Raw genomic sequence first — 26,237 nt, 5'->3', positions numbered from 1 at the left:
ATCTCCAAGAGGATCCTTGAAAGTGTTAGACTTCAATTCCCACCATCTACTTGGACAAAACCCTTACAAATCTACTGGTAGTACTCCAGGCTAGTGATTCTTTATGGTGATGGTCCAGGTGAGCTCTGTTAACCTGTAGCCTGCAGTGAGTCCACTCTTTAGTCCTTTTGAAGCAGGTTTAATCCACAGGGCTGTAGTTTCAAATGGTGCAAAAAAGCGCAATCTTCAGCGTACAGGCGTTAGGAAAATGCACATCAAACTCTTCATCGCAGACCCTTCTTATCTCTTAAGTTTCAAGCAGCACATCTGAGAGGCACAGCCCCTCTCAGATACGTATTCCATGTTCTCTTGGGTCAAGCAGTAGTGCTCTCCTGTCCAATGAGCTGCCGGGTTCCACCCAAAGGTCTGACCACTTCCTGCAGAGTTTGGCAAAATGCTAACCCAGAAACCGCTATTCTTCCAAAATTCAATATGCCAGAATTTTGAGCAGGGAGAGAAGAGTTGGCTAAACACACCCCTAGAATGGCTAATCTCCATAGTCTTTCCCCTTGCAACTGCTCATTCCTTTCTTAATCCTAGCATGTGGTTGAAGGTGAACAGGGGTCCTCCCCTTCGCTCGAAGTCCATGGTTTATGACTCCTCCCCCTGCACTGGCCTTCCTATGCCCGGCAATCTCTCCTCCCCAAGAGGTTTCCTAGCTCCAGGGGTCATTTATCACCTCTTCAAAGCAGCCAGACTCACCCACTTTTCTCTGACCAATCAGGGTAGAGCAGTGCAAGTTGAATTTTGGCTTACAGACAAAAACGTGTTATAACTTTTGATCTGTACATTTTACAATAAATTCAACAACGCCATATTGTTGATTTTGTCATTACTATTCTACTGAGTAATTTAAGCCTAGTTTTATTACTTTTTTTTCTCCAGATATTAACCTGTAACCTTTTCCAATGTTAACCTATGGCATGTGATTTGCAATGGGAAAAGTGACTCAGCCCATTTTTCGAGCACCAGGGCTTTTAAAAACATATTTTATAAGTATGCTACATATATCTACAGGACCTCCACCCCAGGAACACCTCGGGGAGACTTTAGGGGTTCTGAATATGTAAAAATATTGCAGATCCTCCTTCCACAGTGCTCCAACCACCAAAGTCAATTTTGGGCTGCACTTTATCACAATGTGGGGAGTGAAATGTGCAATTTCACTTTGCCCAGGGCATATAAAACTAATTTTATAAGGGTCCACCATATAGATACCTGCCCTCCTCCCTGGGACCCCTAGGGGAGACCCAGGGGGTACAACATGTGCCCAAACATTGTAGCTTAGCCATTTTTATTTGCCCCAAACACAAAAGCCAAGTTTGGGCAATATTGACTTTTTAAAAGCAGTTCTGTAGCCCAGAGCCACTTTTAAACTGACCTCCGGCTTCAGCCAGTGCACACATGCAAGTGCAGAAAGGGCTGCTGGCCTCTAAACTGCCATGTCCTATTATATACAAGGGACTGATAGGTAGTTTCAATCCCCCTGCCCTATTATGTACTAGGGCCCTATGGGGTAGGTCATGCCAATCACAGGGGTACCCCAACCCTTAGTGTACCCTAGTGTATGTAGGTGTTTTCATTGTGTTCTAGCTGTTTTCAGCATAGCACTGGCCCTGGGCCTGGTTAGGCAGAGGGCCAGTGTGGGTCAGAGAATTAGTGGGTGCCCAGGACACAGGATGACTTTGCAACAGGGAGGGATTAGGGGACATTTATGGAGGGGTTTAAGGCAGAGCATGCCAACACAAAGTATACACTAACATATGAGAAAAACATAGCAATTTACAAAATAAATTTCTAAATTTACTACAGCCCTAACAGTGTAAAAAGAGACTTGAATTTACTGCAGCCTAACCTCAGAGCGAGTCAAGCATGATACAAACTTAGTAAACAACTGGTATTGCAGCATACTACCATAGAAAACAATGGTGTAAGGAAATTAAACTAACATCCATGCAGAAATACCGTTCAACTTAATCAAATGATACATACATTTAAAATATATATATTTAACATATTTTGTGACCAAATTAATTATAAGTATTTATTAAATGTTTTTAAGTTTTATAATATGTAATAACACACTCAAGGTTTTTATCTTATTTTTAAAAATATAAAAAGGAGTCAAATTAATTAAACACATAACTTTTAATTAACTGAGGACCTGATATAGTTTTTTCGCGGATGAAGTTGTGTCCATCAGGATGGCGGAGGACACTACTCCGTCATCCTGAGGGTACTCTGTCTACCAAATTTAGAGAAGACGTTCTCCATGCTGTCATCTCTCTTCTCTGAGAGAACCAAAATCATGGCGGTTACCTTCATTGTACTAAGAAGTTTGGTAGAGGACCTCCATCGAATAGAATGTCGCCCACAACACTTTTGAAATTTTTAGCATTTTTAAAAACAATCTTTTAATGCTGGAGTTTGTTTTTGAAAAACAAAACACTAATGACCCGCACACCCTGGGAGAAAGCTCCCAGGTTATGGTTGTCATAATTCAATGTTTTCCTGTCCCTCACCTCCAGATTTTTCCAGGTGTATGTGTAGGAGTAGAATTGCATGTGAGTTGATCTACTCATGTAAATTCATCTTTGTGGATCTACCATAGAGTGTTTATTTCCACACTTTTTAACATTTTCTGATTTCATGCCCTAGTCCTACCTACATTAAACTGCGATTATTTAGACATGGAATTATAATCCACACTATTTCTCATGCTCAGGAATTAAAGGTAAAGGTAATTCTAATTGCTGAGAGATTAATCCCTTACATGCGTTAGAAGGCCCCCGGCCGTCCGGGGTTACAGTGGGCGTGTGCAGAGGATGGCACAACGACGCGGCTGAATTTGTGCCACCATAAAGGGGTTAAGGGTAATAAACGATTTTGGGGAATATTACAGAGGAACAAGAGTTTTTGGTCTGATTCCTGAGTATTTTTCCCCAATATTGTTGCCTCTTCTGGCAATTTATTGCCCCGTATGTGACAACCATGTATGTCTTGGATCCTGGGTAATCAATAGTCTAAAAACATAGTGGTTCCCTCAGAGGAAGCCAATAAGGTAATGACGGTATTTACTTAAAAGAACAACTCAATGATTGTACAATAGGTACTCCAGTGACGGAATTTCAGCAGCTGAAATCTTTCTGTGGAATACCGCAACTCATAACTCCGATGTGGGGATTAACTCCTAATACTGGACACATTGGAATATGTACACTTTAAGTTAATTTAAAAATGGATGCAAGAGAGGAAGAAGGGGAAAACAAGTGTGAAGGCCCTTGATGTGTTACTGGAGTAGCTTCTCCACCTTGAATGATGTCATTGTTTTGTAAGGAAGGTGCACCAGAAACAAAGTCAAAATTGCAAGATCAGTCCATATATTGTTCTTCATCTACAAATGTGTAAAACTCAGCCAACGATTTTCGTTCTTATCACATTAAGAACTTCATCAAGGCTGAAACAATCACATAAAAACACAATAGAAATAGCATCCATAACGACATTTAAAAACATGTAAAAAGACATGACATTTGTACATGTATAAATATATATTGGATCATTGTTTTAAATGTATAGTTCAATTTTTAGACTCTACTTAGAACACAAACATAGCACAAGAAAGACTCAAGAACAAATATATTGCATAAAACCCTATTTGAATCGCTAGACAGCCAACATTCCATGTAACTGGGTAAATATGAACAAACTAAATAATAAACAGTTAAGGAACAATAAGAAAATATAGTATAGACAAAAAAGCATATAGAAAATACATAGAAAAGAGCAAAAACATACATTTTGAAAACATGTGTATTAGAACCCATATAACAAATACATACACAAATTGAATTTCCAATTAGTGTGTTTAATTTGCTTACTAGGTCAACAAAAGGACTTTGTATGCAGCACACATAGAAGACCCCAATCCCTCTGTCTGACATTGTTGGTGAATGATGTCTTGCCTATATATATTAAGTAGTATGGTCACAAGAATAATCGGGGAATGATTGAGGTTTTACCATTATGCGTTAAATAGTGTTTTCACTTGAATACTTAGGGGATGATCAGGATCTCACCTTTGTAAGTAAGATAGAGTGTTCTCAGAGATAAGAATAACAGCTGCAGTATTTTGCTGGGAATATCACCCATATGTCCAAATTCCTAGTGAAATCAAATTCCAAATAATAATCTGTTCAAACAATATGTCTGTTAGCTGTACTCATAATGTACAATTGTCAATATTTGCTCCTCTTCCATATCATCACTCAAATAGACTATAGCCAATCTTATTATTTGTCATTCAGAATCCCAATTTTTTTAAATTCAAACATAAATGGCTGTTATCAAAAATCAGAAGACATGTATATCGTTGCAATGCTAATATGTTAATGAATTGTGATGCCTTTCCTTCACTGAAATCGTATATTCTTTAAAACACTATGAGGGTCGGCGCATGTAATAACCCTGTTCAGTCAGTGCTTCATGGCACTCACGCCAGTATATTGAGACCCCATCTTAGTGGTGACAAATGAACCAATAACTGACTAGTATGCCTTACCTCGGGCAATTGATGCACACGCTTGGAAAGCCACAATGGGTCCGTAATCTCGTGACTGCTCTGTCATCTGTAAAATTCCGCTAGACTTTGAATGCGCCATCCCATTATACAGGCATTCCTAAGTCCCATAGCCTTACAGTAGTGCACTCACCTCATATTAGAGTATATACAGGTGACAGATAAACCAATACCTAGTTTGCGTGCCCTGGCGTGGGCAATTAATGCATGCGTTTGAAAGGCAACAACGGGTCCACAATCTCGTAACTGCTCTGTCACCCACAATAATTGGGTAGGCTCTGAGCATGCCGTTCCAATATACACACATTCCAAAATCCCAAAATACAGAACAAAACAACAGCGCACTCAACTTGTATTAGAGGGTTCCCAGCCAAGGCATGGTAGTCAGCTTGCAATGTTCCAACCATGTGCCATGACTGTGAATCCTATAATAGACCCTCATGCGTTGTCAAACCACTAGTCCGAAGTATTAGAGGGTTCCCAGCCAAGGCATGGTAGCCAGCTTGCAATGATCCAACCGGGTGCCATGACTGTGAATCCTATAATAGACCCTTGTGTGTTGTCGAACCACTACTCCGAAGTAGCTGATCACATGATAAGAATTCCATGGGCGTCATTTTGAAACGATCAAGCGGGCATATAATCTTAAATGCAATGACTCTAAACACCAGTAACTAATTCTATGTAAAAATTTCCATGGGGGCCATTTCAAAACAGTCAGAAAAGTGCATATACCCTTAGAACTAAAAAATCAGAACCTATCCCAGGATACGAGTGCCATGAACATCATATTGAAATGGTCAAAGACACATACACCTTTAGATGTAAACATTTAAAACCTATCAATGGTCAGGAAGCGAGCCAATTTATGACCAATTCTTCCCAAGCAAGGACAAACACAATACCAAAAATATGTACAGTGTCATGGCCACAATCGCCATATTGGAATAGTCACTCATAATAAGTAGTAACAAATGTTTTCAAATTATTAAACAAACATGTATCTTTCAGAAGTATATAGTAAGTGAATATATAATAAAATGAATACCGGAATAAAATAGATTCATTTAGAATATATCAAGTGACTAGAAGTCCCTTTACACCTGCCAATCTGCCCTAAGAAAAGTATGAAAATAGTACATATTAAGGTCAAATAGACTTATTTGAAAATTTCCAAAGTACTGGTGGTCCCCTTCAGCCTGCCAATATACCAAGGGGCACACATATGACACAATACCATTTTCCATCAGCGGTGCTGCATGCAAAGTAAAAACACCAAGGGAACAGTTTCATATATTTCACATAGGGTTCCCTGCTCCAACCATGTAGTACCAGACAGGCAGTGAATATATCCAGTCCCAGTTTCCAGATCAACAGATGTGCCAAAGATCAGGCCATAAACCCACTGATTCAGAATTAAATGTGCAACAGAGAATTCCCATATGGGTTCTCAGATTTATTCATCCCATGAAATAATGCAGCTCGCTATCAGTATTATGACCCTTGGATTTCGCTCTCAATTGGCAGATCCACTTTGCCTCTGTTTGTCTTAACAGTAATTCTCTGTTGCCACACCTTTTGCCAACTGTGACGTGGTCAATGCAGTGAAACCAAAATCCTACATCATCCAGATGCACACTCTCATAGTGATCTGCCATGGGATATTTAGTATCCTGGTTTAGTACCGCCCTCCGGTGTTCCTGAAATCGATTTTTGAGGCAGTGAATCGTGCCTCCCACATAGATTAATCCACATTTACATCCTAGTACATAAATGGTGTATGTCTTATTACAATTGATGACGTGCCTGATGTTATGTTTCCAGTTAGTAATGTAGGTGAAAGTCTTAATCACATTTTTAGCAAAGGGACATACATTGCACATGCCACACGTAAACAAAACTCTGGTTTCGATGGCAACCATGTTTCCCTTTCTTTTATGGTGGTGACATAACTGGGACGCAGGGTATTTCGCAATGATACCCCTCTTCTTTTTTTTAAAATGTTTTTTATTTATGGTATTTATACATATACATACAGTAAACCAGGGTAGCTTCGCTACGGGGAAGCCCGCCGGCTTGAAACATGGATAGGTCATACATGGTAACTTTAGTTGGTGATAGCTGGTGTATTCATATGGGAATTCTTAAGGCTACGGTCCTCAGTTAGGAAATGCCAATTTTTCTTTAAAATCTTAAAAATTGCATTACTATAGGTGGTGTACTGTTTCACAAATCTTAGTCTCCTATTGGTGTTAGCATCTGCATTTCTTTTTGGTTTATCCGCCAGTGTATGTTCCCTTTCTGTCTGGTGTATTCTGGCATGAGCTCTGTGTAACATTTACACACTGTATCCTCTTTTTAGGAATCTTTTCTTGGACTCCTTAATGTTGGTTTGAAAAGCCCCCTCCTCACTACAGATTCTCCTGATACGTATCATCTCTCAATAGGGGATGTTATTAATGACAGAGCGAGAATGTGCACTGGAGGCATGTAATACTTCATTGGATGCTGTCTTCTTTCTATACAACATGCTTTGTTTGGTTCCATCTTTGACATAAAATTGTATGTTCAAAAAGTTAATTATTTCTTTATGGAATGCCATGGTTAGTTTCACGTTGTATTCGTTGATTAACTTTAAAATTGAGTGAATGGAAAGATATCTGTCTACTTGCAGAGGGTGAGTTCCGGTACCTTAGGGTGGAGTGTCCCAACTTCTTCTGTATTTATATCTTGCCCCTGGAACCATTCCCGAACGATAAAATGGTGGCTGCAACTTTCTGTTGAGGTTGCATCTAGCCAATCATAGCAATCCCAATGGCGCGTGCATCTGCGATTAATCGCAAAACATTCACAAAATATTCACGGCCAGAGAAACAACTATATTTTCAGCTTAAATCTCTCAGAAACTACCGGACGGATTTGCATCAAATAGCAAAAAGCTCAATCTGTGTAACAACATCTACCTTTCTGCCAAATTTGGTGTAATTCCCTTCCGCGGTTCGGGCTGTAGGTTCAACAACATGTTCCTATATAAATTAACATTACAAAAGCACCCTTTCCATGACCTACACACACGCATTGACCGATTCCAATGCTCCCGCACACTGGTTACAATGATAGGTGCTCCGGGAATATCTAGGAAAGACTTTTTCAGACCACAGGCCCCTAAGATGCACCATTTCCTGGGGCAGAGTCCAGACTCCAGGTCCCTACATGGAGACTCAACCCACAACTCCTAGAAGTCGGGCCATTTAGAACGTCCCTTTTAGACGCCCTGACACACTACTGGGATGCTAACTGGGGATCTGCTTCCTTCAACTTGGTGGTCTGGGATGCGATGAAGGTGGTAATACGTGGGGCTGCGATAGGGAGGTTGGTTGGCGCCAGGCAGGAGGTACATCGGAAATTATGTGAGGTGGAGGCCCGATTAACGGTGCTTGAACGGGAGGCAGTTGAGGACCCCAAAAAAAAACAGGCCCTACAAGAACAACACATCTTGCATGCAGAGACGCTGGAAACACTGCGTATCCTTGACTGCAAAGGCTATTTACAGAGGCAACACACTGAGGCGGATCGCTCTGGAGCTCTGCTAGCCCGCTTGGTGCGAGATAGGCCCGAAAACCCGATCATTACCCAGGTCCATAACCAGGCGGGCACCCTAGTGAGTACTCAATCTGACATTAACCTGGCGTTTCATGATCACTTAAAGGCACTGTATGAGCAGACCGAGATGGAAGACCTCACGCAAATAACTGATTTTATGAGGGATCTTCCCTTCCCCCTATTAACAGCAGACGCACAGAAGTCGATTGCGGGGCCTATAACTCAACATGAAATACGTGCAGCGATTAAGAACTTAAACAGAAACAAGACACCGGGCTTCGATGAGGGTCATCTGCCACAATCAACAATGCAGGCATTAGTGACCTCCATCCCTAAACCGGGTAGGGATGTTTTGGAACTGGCAAATTATAGGCCCTTATCCATGCTATCCACAGAATATAAAATATTGAGCAAAGCCGTTGCTCTGCGAATCCAACCTCACCTGACCGCGCTCATACATCGAGACCAGTGCAGGTTCCTTCCTGGGCGCAGTACCTCCCTAAACACGAGACGCCTGCATGCACTAATGGCGGCAGGACCGAAAGAATTACAACAGACAGGATGCTTTAGATCTCAAACAAGCGTTTGATTCACTTTCTTGGCCCTTTATGTTTGAGGCCCTACGACGCTTTGGCTTTCCGACCCCTCTACTGAGATGGATCAGGCTATTATATACTGATCCCACAGCTTGGGCGAGAACCGGGCGCTATGTATCGGCCGAATACCCGGTCTACCGAGGCACCAGGCAGGGGTGCCCTCTGTCCCCAATGCTGTTTGTTCTAGCGCTTGAACCACTGGCCATTGCTCTTCGCAAGTACGCGACTGCACTAGGCATTCCAATGGCAGGGTCATCCCATATACTCTCCATATATGCGGATGATATGTTATTATATCTCCGTGACCTGGAGGCTGATCATACGCTATTGTACGATACCTTCCGTCAATTTGAAGTGGTATCGGGCTTGGCTATAAACCCAGAAAAGTCTGTGGGATTCTACTTCTGGGACGCACCCCATCCGCCCTCTATATCATTCGGCACCTAGATGATTCCAGTAGCTCAGTCCAGCTTTAAGTACTTGGGGATCCGCATATACAGAAAAACGGAGGACCAGTTAGATGGCAATATCTCTAGGACCATCGCAGGCCTCCGTGCAGTATCGAATTCTGGACCTCGCTGCCTTTCTCAGTCATGGGCCGCATTGCAATAGCAAAAATGGTAATGCTACCTCGCTTACTGTACCACTTCGTGAATCTACCCATATGTCTCCCACACCGCATTTTCACGACAATAAACACCTTACTGACCACTCTTAAATGGGGGTCGGGTAGGCGAAGGATTAGTCTGCGCAAATTACAACTCTGTACCTCTCTGGGCGGTCTAGGTGCCCCTGATTTTCAAGGGTATTATTACGCCACTCAACTCCAATGGTTGTCTTACTGGCTGGCCGGAAGGAACCTCCATGAGATCGGATGGACAACGGAACAGTTAGACAGAGGCGACTTACATATTCTACTGATACCCAAAAGTAAGATACCAGGACGGTGCCACCCATTACTACGCACTGCCCTTCTCTGTTGGAAGAAGGCGCTGGCTTACACGTCGTCTGTATTGCCATATGCAGATAATATCCCCTTATTAGGCATCCCAACACCACAGGGAAAACTCACCAAAAATACTCTTCGAAACTGGACGGAGAGCGGAGTTGAGGGAGTGGGAAGTTTCTTTGGAGACGATTTACTGCTTGATCATCGCACTTTTGTGCAGGTGACCGGGACCTCGGACAGACATTACCTATTGCACGCTACTGTATCCCACTTTATTAGGACGACTTGGGCTCCACAACACATTAAACCACAACAGCATGAGCTAGTACATCTGATGTACTGCATGGGGGCAGGGGGTCACTTAGTCAGCTGGCTGTATACAGGGATTAGAACTCATGCGGCACTGTCCCTTACCACATTACGAGGGATCTGGTCACAAGATACTGGGGAGGAAATTACAGACGCAACTTGGCGAGTGGTCCTGGAACACCCCAAAAGGGTCTCCTGGAATGTGAAATTTAAATTCATCCCAGCCATGATACTCCATAGGGCATATCTTACCCCGGAGAGAATTCACCGGATGTTTCCCAATTCCCCCCATCATTGCCCGCGATGCAGGGTGGATGAGGCGGGCCTCCTACATATGCTTTGGACTTGCCCACAGCTGAGCAGTTACTGGAAGGAGGTATGCCAAACAATAAGGGAGGTTTCAGAGATACAAGTGAAGGAGAGCGCCTTATATTGTTTAGTGGGAGCTCGCCCACGTCCCAAACCGTTAAAAACCAAACTAAGATTTGTAGATTTTGCCCTCCTCTTGGAGATCAGGATGATTACGATGAGGTGGAAATCCCCAAGAGCGCCCAGGGTGGAGACATGGCAGGCGGAGGTAGTGCGGTGGGGCCGCGCAGAATGTATTGCCCTTAGAAAAGAGGAGGAGGGCAGGAGGCGGAAAACTCCAATGGCACAGGATTGGGAGGTTATGATACTGGAATTAGACAGATTAGACCAGCCACTGTCCCAAAGCGAATAACAGCACATTACACCCTGAGGGAGGTAGGCTGAGTATAATGGACAATGAGATGGAACGGATGGGTTTAGATAGGCTTTTATCGAATATTCTGGAATGAGAGTGGTCATCACCGTGGAGCGGAGACGGAACAGTTGAGAGTTTATTGACACCCGAGTTTGGTGGGTGGGGGTGGGTCAGTTGGGGAGGGAATGGGTTGGTTTAGGATATGTCCTGTCAATAACAGAGGACCCTGATATTGGGTATGGAACTGGATGTGGACGACCTAGTTAAAGCGATTTGGCCCGTTTTATTTACAGACTGGGAGTAAACTGGAAAAACGTGATGTAATAAATGCTCAGTACTTAATAATGTATGCTTATGCCCTGAATATACATTCACGAATAAAGTTTTGAAAAAAAAATGCACCCTTTGTTTGTGCCCCTTTTTTCTTGGTTCCCACTCCATGGATCACCCCCATACTTCCAATGGCACTCAGAACCTACTTTGACACTTTTTAGGGAAAGTTTCAGGAAGATTGGTGAAACGACGTCAAAGTTATAGGCAAGTCAAAAAATGCTTTTCCTATGGAAACTAGGTCTTAACTCTACAAAAAGTAATTCAAAATCATTCATGTAGAAGGACTGATGCCACTCACAGGCCACCGCTCAAGCACTTACATGCATTCACTGGGAGTCGAAAAGTGCCTCCCGTTGCAACAATATTGAGGAGATTAGGAGGCTTTCTAACCTACAGTGAATGTTACTTTTATGATGTGACTACTTACAGCATGAGTTGTGTCGCACATGTTTCAAACAAATCAGCGTGCATAAGATAGTGACTGTCTTGTGACCTGGGCTTAGTACATTGGGCACCTTTGTTTCATAGTGTTTATAAAGCTTCAAACAGTGACTCAAGCAGGCAAAGTGTGATTTGTGTTAATATCGGTATAGAAAATTGTTTGAAAGAGTGGGAGGATTTGCTATACTTTTCATTTTGCAGTCGATATCGGACTCCATTGTTGCAGACTGGAAATAGAGTAAACAGGCATTTGCAATGCAACAGGTCTCGCATTTACGTGAGTTTAAGATATTGGCATTGTAAATGACAATGCCTTTGACTTATGTTTTAAAAACCAAAACATAAATAAAAAGCATTTTCATTTACAATGCCAATCGCTCAAACTCTTGTAAATGCGAGACCTATTGCATTGTAAATGCTTGCTTTAAGTGCACTCACCATTTGTACAGAACGATCCTCCAGCTGTTTTACTAGGCCTTTTTTTTTACCTAGGATTCGTATGTCGGCTGGAGTAGATTTCCACCCTTGCGGAGTTAATAACTTAGCATCCAACGATCCATTAAAGAAGTAGTGTTGTTGTCTTAATGTTAAAAGTATGGTTGTTGGTCGAAATTCCGAATAAATCCACTTGTAGGTCTGGCTCTATTTAGACTTTTTGTTTGGCGCTTATTGAGGTGAAGATCTTGGCTGAGAAAATATGAAGTATGTGGAAGAAGATAGTGCCAGGCCAGTTCCCTTGTTGATGCCCACATTGAAAGCCTAGAGCTGATGTTACTGGAAACAATTGTTTCAAGCGGTGCGGGTATAATCTGGCCTGTTTGGAACAAAAAGCCATTATTTTGAAGTGTATTCCTCAGATAGCTTTATGGGCCATAAGATTAGAACCCCTGTAGTGTACGGTGAAATTGGAGCCAGTGCTACAGGGGCTGCAGCGTTTTGTGAAAAAACGATAAAGTACCTGCTACCAGCAGCCCAATCATATAAGCTAAAGTCGAATTATGTTATCATGTTGCCTGATTGATGCATAAGCATTCCTTTCCCTTTTTTTCAACATGATCCCAGGAGGGGCACGCAGGCTCCCATTTTACCTACTGACAGCCTCTACCGGAGCAAGAAGAGGTCATACGACACTGGGTTGAAAATCAAGAAATGTTGCTTCACTTCACATGTACCTTGCGTATCCTACATGCCTCAGGAAACAGCGCAACCTTTGAAACCAAATAGAGGTTTGCAAGAAAATTAAACTCAATCACATACAGAAACGTTTTCTGCATAAAAAGCAACATTTGTTCTGGGGAGAGATCGGTTCTCGATCCACCTTTACTTTAGTTAAGTTTTGTTGTTTTCCTTCCTGCCTCCACATTTAAATAAATAATTTACTCCACCTCACACTGGGAGCACCAACAATGTAAACCAGAGTGAGTGGCGCTCACCGTGAGCAGCCTGAATATTTCCGGGAGCAGTGGCCATCCTGCAGGGAAAGCCTAGGGAAGTCAGAGTGCAGAGCCATCTGCTGGACCCATCCGCTGAAGCCTCTGCAGTCCTCTGAGTGTATGCGCAATCACTGTAGCTGCTTTACACTGCTACCTCACGCTCCTACTGCTCCTTTTTTTAAAGTATCAGCAAAGGGGCCAGTCGCCTCTACACCACATGTTTTGTTACCTCTTGAGGTCCACCGATCGCAGCAGGCAGACAAAGTCCACCCACCATCGTAATGGGGTCCTTAGTGTTTGCCAAAATTCTGATGGGCTCATTGAAAATGAGTGCTTAAATTAAATCCATTTGGACCAGTTTCTCTGCTTTAACAGTAATGGAGTGGCAGAGTAGCATTATAAAGTTATCAATCTCGTCCATAGCTGTTATAAAACTGCTCCACATGAACTGTTTATGGTAAACCTGCTTGCAACCTGCCATTAAGTGTTTTTAATCTGAGTACTAGCAACATTGGAAATTGTAAGCAAACCTCATCGTGGTACTGAAGAATCCTTCCGTAATTTTTTGTAAAAATAGATATGTTGACATGTTGAATACAGGAGAGTGTCGTAAAATAAAATAATACATTGAAAATAGTGTGCAGAGGATGATAGTACCTTGTGGGCATGGCTGCACTAACCACACCAAGAATTGTGAGAATTTATGAGTTAGACGATTGCTGTTAGGATTATGTTGAAGAAATGGAATGGGATGCTTTTAAAATTATATATAATTATGAAGGCACTTTGTCTAATGAATAAATATACAAAATAGATAAAAAGGTAAGTTGAAACACCATATGAATTTAGTTTTGGGCACAGATACATTTTTGTAATGATAATACAATACTCATATGTTGTTCTTGGGGACAAAAAAGAATGCACAATTATATGTTGAATAAGAGGTTTAAGATGTGGTTCAGTCATAAAACATGGCCCTGTCTGAATAATACAGTCCTGTTATATCTCTCAGAATCTCTCAAACCAGCAGAAAAATTATGTGCTCTGAGAGAAGTCAGCTTTCAGCATGAGGAGAAATGTACCAACCACTTTGTAAAAAGGGATTGTGGAATCTATGCATGCAGAGTTAGAATATACATGGACATGAGGGAACTAGACGAATGAGTTCAAAGATATAATAATTAATCTAACTCATTCCACCAGCCTGCTTGGGCATGAAGAAGGAAGGCATAAAAACATTGTGGATACTCCTCTTAGATTTAAAGGGAGTTAAGATTAGACTTTCTATTGGACCACAAACACATTATAAAGAGTACTGGTATAAAAACTAACTATTTTTCAATGATTTCCCCCAATATGTGCCTGATCTATTTTGCTGTACTTAGAACTCTGTACACTTTACCACTGCTAAACATGAATAAATAACCTGTGTTCTCCCTTTAAACATGGTTGGATTTGTTTATCCCTGATTGATATATTTAGCTTACCTAAAAGTACCTAGCACATGGATTGTAAAATGCACCAAAGGCTGGGAAGTAGAATTTCCCCTGTGGACTGCAGCACCTATTTTGCCATCCACAGAATGGTGCTGTAAAACATGGCTTCAGGCCTACAATGTGTAGGATTACTGCAGCAGCCCAAACCCCTGCTCTAAAACCTGTCAAAATAACCCTTTCTGACAGGTGGTAGACCGTGATTTTAAATGTTAATAAGTCATCTCTAAAACACCTTGTTGCCCACAAGGTAGAGCACCTGATGTCTAAAAGTGGAACATGTGCAAAATTAAAATTGGCATGTTTCTCCAGTGACTAGCGCCCAAAAGCTATTTTCAAAGGTAGGCCTGTAACAGTATCACGTAAAATGTTAAAGTACAGATTCAAAACTTTAATCTGTATCTTTAAACAAAATAAGTCTAGAATAGTCTTTCAAAGACTATTTTTTCATATATTATTAAAAATCCAATATATTGGCAAAGTCAGACATTTTCTTGTCTGAGTCCCATTTGGGCTAAGTAGCATTAGCCTAAGACATCCAACAGTGCTTCCCTGACAATGAGGTGTGAAAACTGCTCCCACAGCGGAGATAATTACCTGAGCATGTACTTTGTAAGAAGGGCAGGAGGAGTGAGCCCAGGAAATCTATTAACCTCTAAAAGACCAAGAAGAGTCAAGTCATTTCACAGGCAGATGTAACATGAAACATGGAGGATGGCCAGCCTTTGTCCTGAGGCCCACAGTAGCCAAAGCTTGCTCAACCCCAGTTTGAGGGATTATGCCTCCAAAACCAGTTTGGAGTGAACACAGGGGAGGGATAGACACAAAGGCACTGCACAAGGGATGAATTGTTCACCCATCTTGAATTTTAGTAGTAAGGTGCTTTGTGGGATTAGTCGTAGTAGGGTAAGGAGGAACTGTTGAAAAATGGGAGGGTTTTTTGCAGGCTATGTTTAAAGGTAAAATTCTTGACTGGGAGGGATGATTGGTGTTTTTAACCTTGGGATCTGCCAAATGGTGCCTAGGTTCCGTTCTACGGTGACAATAAACTATCATAGGGGCTTAGTGCTTTTGGTGCTATTTTCATTTACAACTCTAAAAACTCATATCTCTGCTTCCCCTTATTCCATTTTTCTACTTTGGTGTTATTTTGTTAAATAAATGTTACTCTATTTTTCAAAATTGTAGAAGAAATTGTATTTTTCGGTGTTTTGGCTTCATTACTGTTTAGGTACAGCATGAATACCTTACACATTGCCCTACGTTCAGCCTGTCTTCTCTCTGCATAGGTACCAGTTGTGTGACCTCAGGCTAATTTAATTACTTTGGGGTTCACCCTGATAAGTTAGTGTTTTGATTCCATGAGGTGGACTGCCAGTCACTCCACATAATAATCCACTTTCATACAACTACGCACAGGTAGTGAGTTACTACAAATAATCACTAAGATTACACTTCCTAGCTGTCATCTGAGGCAATTGCACTTCAACGTATCTACCTAAGCACACTCACAAAGGACTTCACACTAGCATATTCTCACCTCAGACCCCTCGGAGCCAGTGCAGGGGAAGTTGAAAGAAGGAGGTTTCTACCACTTCAAACCTGGCACTATCTATTTATTTTGGAACATCAGACCAACTCTTCTGATCACTTCTGGACTTGTGGAAGACTCAGAAAAATGACAGATCTGCTACTCTTTTGCTGGAAGGACTGCCCTGCTGCTGAAAGGACTGCCCTGCTAACTGGGGGATGAAGCCTGGACCTGCCCCTTGAACCCAGAGCCAACAGAGTGACACCAAAGGCTAGCTGACTGTCCTCCCATTTTGAGCTACTGAGAAATAACAAGCTACAGAGCTCTAGAGACGTGTCCTGCATCTGCCCAGCTGCCCAGATTCAGATGTACCTGTCTATGCTCTGCTGCTGGCCTCTGTTGGCATGAGTCCTGATCCCCAATAGCTACCCCAAGGTCCTGGACCCTTGGCTGGGTTCAGAGTTTACTCCTCCTGACCCGACTGTGGGTTCCATCAGAGATGAAGCAGTACGACACAACTCAACACAGAGCGATGTAGGGCTTCACATCGCAGCACCTCCAAGCTCTCAATCGGTGGCCTCTTTGGAAACGACCCAGCACAAAGCAAATAGATACAAGAACTCACATCAAAGTACCTCGCAGCTCCTGGTTGGTGGCCTCTTTGGAAATGACACAGCACAAAGCAAATAGATGCAGGGCCTTGCATCAAAGTACCTTGCAGCTCCTGATCGGCGGCCTCATTGGGAGCAAAGCAGCACAATGCTATAGATATCAGTTAAAGATACTGAGACCATTCCATCTTTGCAGTAGCAGATTTCTTATCCTGGATATGCCCTGAAATTTACATAGGGATGGTCTTTCCAGAGACACTTATTTTTTGTGTTGTTTTTAGAATGTGTTAACTGTGAGTGATATGACTGTGGTATGTCTGAAAGTCTGAGATCAGATACATTGATATTTTTGGTGTCTTGGTGTTGTTCTCAATGATTTATTGTTTGTGTTGTGTTGTGTTGTATTAATTACTGTGCCTTGCATCAAAGTACCTTGCAGCTCCTGATCGGCGGCCTCATTGGGAGCAAAGCAGCACAATGCTATAGATATCAGTTAAAGATACTGAGACCATTCCATCTTTGCAGTAGCAGATTTCTTATCCTGGATATGCCCTGAAATTTACATAGGGATGGTCTTTCCAGAGACACTTATTTTTTGTGTTGTTTTTAGAATGTGTTAACTGTGAGTGATATGACTGTGGTATGTCTGAAAGTCTGAGATCAGATACATTGATATTTTTGGTGTCTTGGTGTTGTTCTCAATGATTTATTGTTTGTGTTGTATTAATTACTGTGACATGACTATATAATACTTAGTGTTGACTGTTTTGACACAAATAAAAACAAGAACGCATTTTCTGTTCATTTTTTATTTTTTGGTGGTCTATTTGAATGTATATTATTTGACTGAATTACTGTACTTACATCAGTTGCACATACAGTTATCGGAGTTTCATTAGTCTCATGGGTGACTCATCAGAGCACAACAGGAGGATACGTTTTTCTGTCAATTAAAGTATTTTGCAGGCAGGATAGTTTTCCTTTGCAGTTGCCATCGTGGAATGGGCATATATTCGGATGAAGGTAGTCACCTCTTATCTGCCTAAACTTGTCTTAAGGCACACATCACTCCAAGGTCAGAGACTTGGTGGCCCTGTGGGGATCTGTTAGCCGGTAATGGAACAAAATCTTATTTTATTTTTGCTAACCTGTAATTTTGATAATTCATTAAAAGCAATCATTTGCCTAGAAGAATAGATTCAAAATTAAGGAGGGTAGTATTTTAAATGATGGCAAACTTTTAAATGCTGTCCTTGAGAGAGTTAGGATGTGTCTGCAATCCCTACAATTCCACATTTCATCTCAATATCTTTTTCTTTATGTTGTTCCTCTTTATATCTAGTACATAAGGTCAGACTGAGATTCTTGAGCATCTTACCATGAATTTATTTGCAACCTTTTCTGTAAACCAAAATACAAAACCAAATCATATTTACTGTTTTAGTGTCATTAAAATGTATTAAAGGTGATATGTGTTGGACTTGGCCATTTTGCAGTGTCCTCCCGGAACTTGTTCCCTTTCTCCCTGCCTTTTTTCTGACCTGTTTGTGGTTTTATGACTCTGGGCACTTTACCACTGCTGATCAGTGCTAAAGTGCATATGCTCTCCTTGTAAATTGTGTTTATAGATTGGTGATTCCATGATTAGCATATTTGATTTACAAGTCAGTCCCTAGTACAGTGCACTGTGTGTGCCCCAGGCCTCTAAATCAAATGCTGCTAGTGGGCCTGCAGCACTAATAATGCCACCCACAAAAGTAGCCTGTAAATGTAACTCAGATCTGCCACTATGCGCAGTTTGGTACTGTCAAGTCAACTTGACAAGTGCACCCACTTGCCAGGCCCAACCTTCCCTTTTCTTACATATTAGCTACCCCTAAGGAAGGCCCAAGGTACCACTGTGGGCAAGGTGCAGTGTATGTGAAAGGTAGGACATGCCCTGATATGTGTGTTATGTCCGGATAGTGAAATACTGCCAATTTCATTTCTCACTATTGCAAGGCTATCTATTGCCAAGGGAAAGAATGGGGAGTTTGCTTATAACATCTTATAAATATAAGTACCTCTGGGAACAAGGTAGGAAAATAAAGTTTAGTATGCCTGAACTCAGAATGTTAAAATGCATCTTTTAGTGAGGGTGACTTTCACATTCTTTGTTTAAAAATACAACTTTTAGAAAGTAGGCATTTTCTTGCCTAGCCATCCAGTGTGCCTATGCTAGGATGTGTATTGATTGCCTGGCTTTGGAGTGAAAGGGGCTGGGGATGTGCAGTGACTCCTGAGAGTCGGGATGAGTCAGGGCTGGATTGAATAAACCTGGGCTGCATTTAGAGTTGGGGTAGGAGATTTATTTTTACCTGAATGGGCCTAGTCTCCAAAGACAATGCTGTCTCCACCTCCTGCCAGGAAGCTGCACCAGAGAGGACAGGACTGGTTTTGGCTAGACAAAGAGCTCCTTTGCACTAGAGAACAAAGAGATTTACTGTGTAAAAAGAGAGGTCCAGACCCCATACTTTTCGGTCACTTCTGGGAATCAAGAGGAACCTTTGCCAAGGAGAAGAGCCGGAGAAGCTGAGGAGGAATACTGTCCCTGTGCTGTTTGCTGTCTGGGATTGGCCTGCAGTGGCTACTTGCTGCCTAGGAAAGGAGAAATGACTTTGCTGTTTGCTGTGTCCACTGCTTGAGGAAGATCTCCTAGGGCTTGAAATGAGCTTGCCTCCTACTCTGAAGACTCAGGGACACAAAGACTTCACTCCCAGTCCCCCCCATAACTCCTTTGCTGGGAGTTCTGACCTGCTGTGAGGTGCCTGTCAGTGTTCTGGGCCTCTGGAGGTTGTTTTGGGACTGGAAACTGCAAGAACTGTTAAAATTGATGCATAGTTTGTTTCCGATGCATCGCAGTGGTGCAAAAGAAAATTTCCAACGCATCGCCGCCGCTTGCGGTTGAAGTGTCTGCCATGCGACGAATCCTGTGCATCGATTTCAGACGTCCGGGATCGCCACACTGATAATGACGCAGCCCTAGTTGGAGAAGAACTGACTCATCATACCCGATCATCACACATCACATCGAAGCGCCAAGTCTGTCGCATTGTTGGCGGACGCAGTAAGAAACCGATGCATCACCTCCTCTCAGGAAAGGAACCAACGTATCACCTCCCCTGCGCCACAGTAAGGAACTGACGCATCACCTCCCCCGGAGCAAGGAACCCACGCATCACCTTCCCTGAGTGCAAGGAACCGACGCATCACCTTCCCTGCGACCCTTTTTGCTTGCATTTTTCAATGCATCCAGGGTACTTTGTGCAAAAGTGTCACATCTCCCCTTTTCTTCGAACTGAACTGTTTCTACATTTAAAGAATCATGATTTTAATACAGTATTGTGGATTCTTGTTGTTCTTGTTTTGGCTTAGATAAAGATTACTTATTTTTCTAAACGTGTGTGTTGTCCATTTGCAGTGTTTTCACTGTATTACTGTATGTGATCACAAATGCTTTACACACGGCCTCTGAGATAAGCCTGTCTACTCGTGCCAAGCAACCAAGGGGGTGAGCAGGGGTTATTTGAGAAGTGTATCCTCGTTACTGTGACTAGAAGCAAGGGTCCCTATTTGGACAAAGGTACCTACATCTGCCAACTAGAGACTCCCATTTCTAACAATATCCCTTTATGGCCATAAATTCATGGCAGAATCTCAGATTTCCATCAGCAATTATCACAGTAATTTGTGAAAAGCATATGATTGAATGAACATTCTTTAACTCCTTGTCTGGAATCGTGTCTACTGGAGCCTCAGCCCTCTCTTTATCTTCAGGGAAGACATCTTCTCACTTGTCACTATATGCAAGGTTATCTTTAGAATGATAAAACATGCTAAGAAACAATATTCCCCTTTTCCTGAGCTGCAATGTAGGTAGTCCCAGTCAGGTTTTATTCCTGAATTGGCACTACCATCCCTCACTGACCTGGATTTTTTCTCGCACAAATTTAGCCATGTAAAACCTGGTGACAACTGTATGGGGAAAAAGTGCAAGCTTGTAAGTTTTGTAATTCGTTTGGGGAACCCTGCAGTATTTATCTATTATCGAGAATTTTGAGCTGAACAACTACTGATGGGGAAGTAATATCCTGGTTGATTTTCTTTTTTATAATAAATGAAACCATCAACAAAATTTTAGGCATGAGTGTGAGGTTTCAGAATTAATTTAGAAGATTTGCACCTCGAATGGGGGTTACCATGAAAATCAGTTTTCCAGGTCTCACTGCCATTAATTGCCATTCATTGCTTGATGGATAACAGAGCTTCTGAGTTAGAACACAAATGAAGCTGCCAGTGGTGCCTCATGGGGCTTCACTAGTGGTGGCAGTGAATATACAAGTGTTTGATAATATAACATCATAAAACATAACGTAGCGTAAAATAACACATCCTCACACCCAGGTGGAAAACATTAATGCCTGGTTGGTATCTGCCAGAGACAGTCCCGCCCCATTGAAAACAATAAAAAATAGGAGGCCTCATGACGCACAGCGTTGGTTCTCTGACGATTTGAAGGCAATGAAATTAGCCTTGCGTCAAACAGAACAGGAGTAGAGACTGGACTACTGTCCTCATACAAAGACCATCTTTATGGCAGCTCTTACAGATTATAAAAGCGCCATCCTCAGGACTAAATCGGAATACTTTTCTTCTAAAATCCTGGAATCCACTAATAAGGCCAAGGACATTTTTACGATAGCGGATGAACTTGTCAAACCTGATCACGTTACAGCTAAGTCCATCCCGTCACAACTCCCACAATACTTATGTTATTAAAAAAATTGCTAACATCAAATCCAGCATTTCTCAGCCCTCGACACTATGAGATCTCTGAGGCTCACACACTAATCCCTATCATTTGGATCAATTCCCTGTTATCACCCAAGAGGTTTTCGTCTCTTTACTTAAGAACGTTTGCTCTGGCTCCCCCATGGCCAGCTGCCCTCCTCATATCCTTCAGGAAGTTTTCCTCCAATGTCCTGAGCCCCCCATGTCGCTTCTCAATAATTCCCTTACTAAGGGCATTGTCCCCAACCTCTTCAAGAGTGTGGAAGTTGTACCTATTTAAAAAAAAAACAGGCTCTGAGCCCTCTAGCCCCAGCAACGTTTGTCCTATATCACTGCTGCCCTTCTTGGGGAAAATCTTGGAAGCCACGGGGCCAACTGTCTCAGTACCTTTGCTGAGCAGTCACACTATCTTGATCCACACCAAGCCAGTTTTAGACCCGAACATTCTACAGAGTCTGTTATTTCAGGAGTTCTCGATGAATTACTTAGGGCAGCCGACCAGAGTTCCACGCAAGCCCTTGTACTCCTGGATCTCTCTGCGGACTTCGATACGGTCGACCACCATTTGCTGGCTGACCGGGTTGAGAGCGCGGGGGACCCGGGTCTCTCACTGGAATGGATATCTTCCTTTCTCAGTGACTGCTTTCAAGCAGTCCGTCTCGCTAGTTTTCTTGCTGAGAAAAGGAGACTGATAGTTGGGGTCCCACAGGGTTCATTGCTTTCCCCCCTCCTTTTTACCTTGTATATTTTCACCTCAATTTTGGCCCTTCAAAAGAGAGAGGTGGTTACATTTAACTATGCAGACGATCTACAGTTAGTGTTTAATATTGACTCTTCCCCTTCATCCATGGAAAACTTCCAATCTACTGTGATATTTATTAGCAACTGGATGAATACTAACCATCTCAAGTTAAATCCCAACAAAACCGAACTGATCCTCACTGGGGGCCCAGCGAATCCCTGGAACTCCAATTTTGGCCATATTCACTAGAATGCCCTCCACCTCCTGTCAGCTCTGTCAAAAGTCTGGGAATTGTGATTAGCAACGACCTCACAATGAAGGCGCAGATAAATGCTGTGGTCTCTGCTTGCTTCTTTCACCTCCGGAGAATTCGCAAAATGAGCAGATATTTAACCATCGAGGCCCGGAGTCAAGTTATACTGGCCCTGGTTATGTCACGTATCGATTACGCTAATTCCCTGTTCACCGGCATACCAGCCTACCAATTACGTCAGCTCCAACGAGTGCAGAACCAAGCCACCAGGCCTGTTTATGGTCAACCTAAATCTAACCATGTGAAGTCTCTGTTGAAAAATTTACACTGGCTCCCGTGACCCAACGCTGTCTCTTTAAATTAGGCCGCATAATCTACAAAGCCCTTTCAGATCGCGGGCCAGCCTTCATCACGTCTAAAGTACGGCGCTATGTCCCTTCCCGCGTCTTATGCTCGGCAAACCTGAATTTGCTAACCCCTTGTTCATTCAAAAGTAAAAAACACGGGGGCATAAGATTCTCGTCTCTGGCACCACAATTTTGAAATTCTCTTCCCCCGAATTGTGTCTGTCCACTTCCTATACTCTGTTTAGGAAGTCTCTCAAAGCTTGGTTATTTGTTCAGGCAAACAACTGAAAGTTCAATTTTCTTGTCCCAGCAACTGATTGACCCCGCTTAGCGCCAAGAAACGCTTTATAAATTGTTTATAACATAACATCCTTCATAGAACAGAACCCCATGAGTGAATGCCTACATTTCCCTCTCATGTTATAGAAAGAATCATGACATGAGCAAAGGACAAACATCATTTTTTTTAGAAACTAAATATGAGGAATTCTCCTAACATTTTATCCTGTCTATGCACGAATTTGGAGATCATTTTCCATCAAAGAAGTTGTACTTTTTATCTGAAAAACATTCACTATAGCCTAGTTTTTACTATATTGGTTCAGGAAGTTCTTCTTGCTTAATGGCATTATGTTTATTGCAGTTTATTACTCATACTTGCTTCATTTGGAGATCTGATCGATATGGTATTTTTTCTCATTTCAGTAAAACCGACATTCATCGATGTGGATATCTATGTGAACAGCATTGGCCCTGTGTCCGTCATCCAGATGGTGAGTGCTCGCATTCTTCCATTTTTGGGATCGGAGCAGCACTCTGATTGCCTTGGCATCATAGTAGAATCACAAGAGGGGTGGTGAGAGATGGTGCCAAGAACCCAGTGGCATATTTACAAGGAGTCTGCATGGCATCTCTTTTTTTGAGCCAGCAGCAGCGTGGAGTGCAGACCCATATCTGTGAGGCTTTTAATGGCCTCTTAGTTATGGAATAAGTGAGGCAAAGCAGCACAAGTCACTGTGTTGCCTTCCGCTGTGCCAAAAAGGCGTTCCATGGGCAGAGCAGTGGGTGTTCCAAAGCAACTCCCGTGGATTGTGACGCATTCCCCATGTGTCAAAAGCCTACGCCTCACCAGGGGAGGCATAACAGGGAGAAATATATTTCTTTCTGCTTGTTTTTTACTATTTCTATGTGTGCTGCATTTTTCTGCAAACATAGAAGGAAGAAAATGCATCCATTGGTTATTTTTGTGCAGGAAGGTGTTACTTCTTGCACAAAAACATTCCTTCCTACAATCAATTGAGGGGCAGGGTATTCGAGGTCTCTCCATTGAGGTAGGAGAAGGATTTTCCTCTGGTTGTGGTCTTGCGGATACTTGAGACGGTAGCCAGGGCCAGTTGGGCGGAGGTCTCTGGTGGGTGTGTGGAGTGCAAGGTGGTGTTTGAGGTCCATGGTGCAAGGGTGCCTGTGTTGGCAACCAATTGTGCACCAGTGCAAAGGGCAGGGGTGCGCTGCATTGCCATAAATATGACTTATCCCTGCATTTTCTTTATGGCGCAGCACAGTGCAGCAAACTGGCTTGTGGTGCTGCGTTTCGTCTGTGTGTTGTAAATTTGCCTTTTTGGAAAATGCTACCATTTCATAATTGATCAATGCAAGGAGTATCCCTGCAGAGGACGGCAATTTTTGGAAGTGGGTTTTCAATGTTCTGCAATTATTGCACTTATGAATGCGCGCACAACAACTGTATACTTACACAAAAAGTATCAAGAAGAGGTTGCCATAAGGTTTGATCACATACCCACTATTTATTGTCATTAAATCATTTTTTATATTGTGTTCTATGTATTAAAGACACAAATGAAGAACACAGCAGTGTAAACATCAAATCGTTTTATATGAAATACCTACATGCTGTTCATTGCACGAGACAAGAGATGAAGTTAAAGAAAAGTTCAATACAAGCAATGTTACATATTGGCACATACGATGGTTACAAACACATTACACCAAATAGCGCAAGGAACCGACACATAGGTGCCGTCATATATCATACACTCTAATATATTGAAAGGAGTGAGACCGATTTGATTTATGGCATAGACTTGTTATCTGGTGTATAAATAGTGAATTTGAAGGACTCATAATCTCACCTATCTTCGCCTTTATGGTAACTTCTCACCAGCCCTAAGAGCCTTGCCTGTGCCTAAGAGCCACACTTTGTAGGATCTGCTTTTAAGAGGATGCCAAATTCTCCCTCGCTTTACACATCACACTCTCACACCTACTTCTCAAACTCCACCTATAAGGTGGTTTAGTGTCCGAAGATTCTAGAAGAATTTGTAGCAACATTTTCCAAGCTGTCTAGTCTATCATTTGTCTTCACAATTATTATGCAAAGTCACTCCACTATCATCAATTCCTACATATTTGCTAGTCAACAGTCTGATATGGACATGAGGGACCTAAACCAATAAATGGCTATTCTTTGTTTTGGCAAAATCAATCAAAGTATGGCAAATTTATATGTAATTTTCCTGAAGGTTTTTTTAATCAGGAGATGGTCTATGTGTCTAACTTTAAACACCGTTGTTGGTATACAGCACATCATTTACTTAAAACTTAGAGGCATCCAGGAAGCACCATCGTTTTTGCCAGTGCAACCCTACCCACCAGTAAAGGGGCAGTATTGTCCAGAAGGTAATAGAACCCTCCATCCCCCCCATACTTCCAATATTATAGTATACTTGCCTGTTTAAGTTGTGTGTCTCCTGGAAGCAAAGGCACCTGAGGTGTTCAACACCCACTGAATCTCCAAGTGCAGCATGCACGTTGGTCAGCGAGGGCCAATCTCCCTAGTCTGAAAAGGATTTCCCCCTGTTTTAATAGAGTCCTAATATGGTCTGTCAGCTTGCATAGCAGAGAGGAATGGGTGCTCTAGATCTCCTATATTAACTAAGATCTGCATACAGTGATACTTTATGGGTGCTGTTCCCTATCCGGATTCTCAAGTATGCCAAAGCAGTTGAAAGTCTACTCGCTAAATACTCTGCACCAAAAGCAAATAATAGAGGGGATAGCCGGCATGCCTGCATTGTTCCTTACTTTATCCTCCATTCTTCAGAGACCACACTGCCTATCTTTATTCTGGCTGTGGGTTCAGTATACAAAAGATCTAATCAATTCAGGCAAGTGTGCCTGAATCCCGTATTCGTTAGCACTTCCCCCACGCTCTGCCAGCTGGCGGTGTTGAATGTTTTTTCTACTGTAAGCAGGGCCAAATCAGGCTGGCCAACCGTTGTTGCATCGTAATGTATTACATGGGTTGACTTTGTGGATTAATAGCTATACTTCTGTGTGGAATAAAACCCACATTGAGCTGAATATTCTTTGTCCATATTATGTGTGTGAAGTTATTTAGAGGGTT

The 26,237-nt window shown here is 42.3% G+C and overlaps 1 protein-coding gene across 2 annotated transcripts in view; it reads left to right on the top strand.

Moving 5' to 3' along the window:
• LOC144827656 (gamma-aminobutyric acid receptor subunit gamma-4-like) overlaps nucleotides 1-26,237 on the top strand; it is a 2,222,498-nt gene that overhangs the window by 517,091 nt on the left and 1,679,170 nt on the right. For both annotated transcript variants that reach the window (XM_078685892.1, XM_078685893.1), the window contains exon 3: nucleotides 23,519-23,586. In XM_078685892.1, the coding sequence (XP_078542018.1) occupies nucleotides 23,519-23,586 (68 nt within the window). The remainder of the gene's footprint in view (nucleotides 1-23,518; nucleotides 23,587-26,237) is intronic.

Source organism: Lissotriton helveticus, chromosome 4_1 (genome assembly GCF_964261635.1).
Source record: "Lissotriton helveticus chromosome 4_1, aLisHel1.1, whole genome shotgun sequence".
NCBI classification, from domain to species: Eukaryota; Metazoa; Chordata; class Amphibia; order Caudata; family Salamandridae; genus Lissotriton; species Lissotriton helveticus.
Note: the sequence above shows the minus strand (reverse complement) of the source record. Positions and strands in the feature narration are given on the sequence as shown.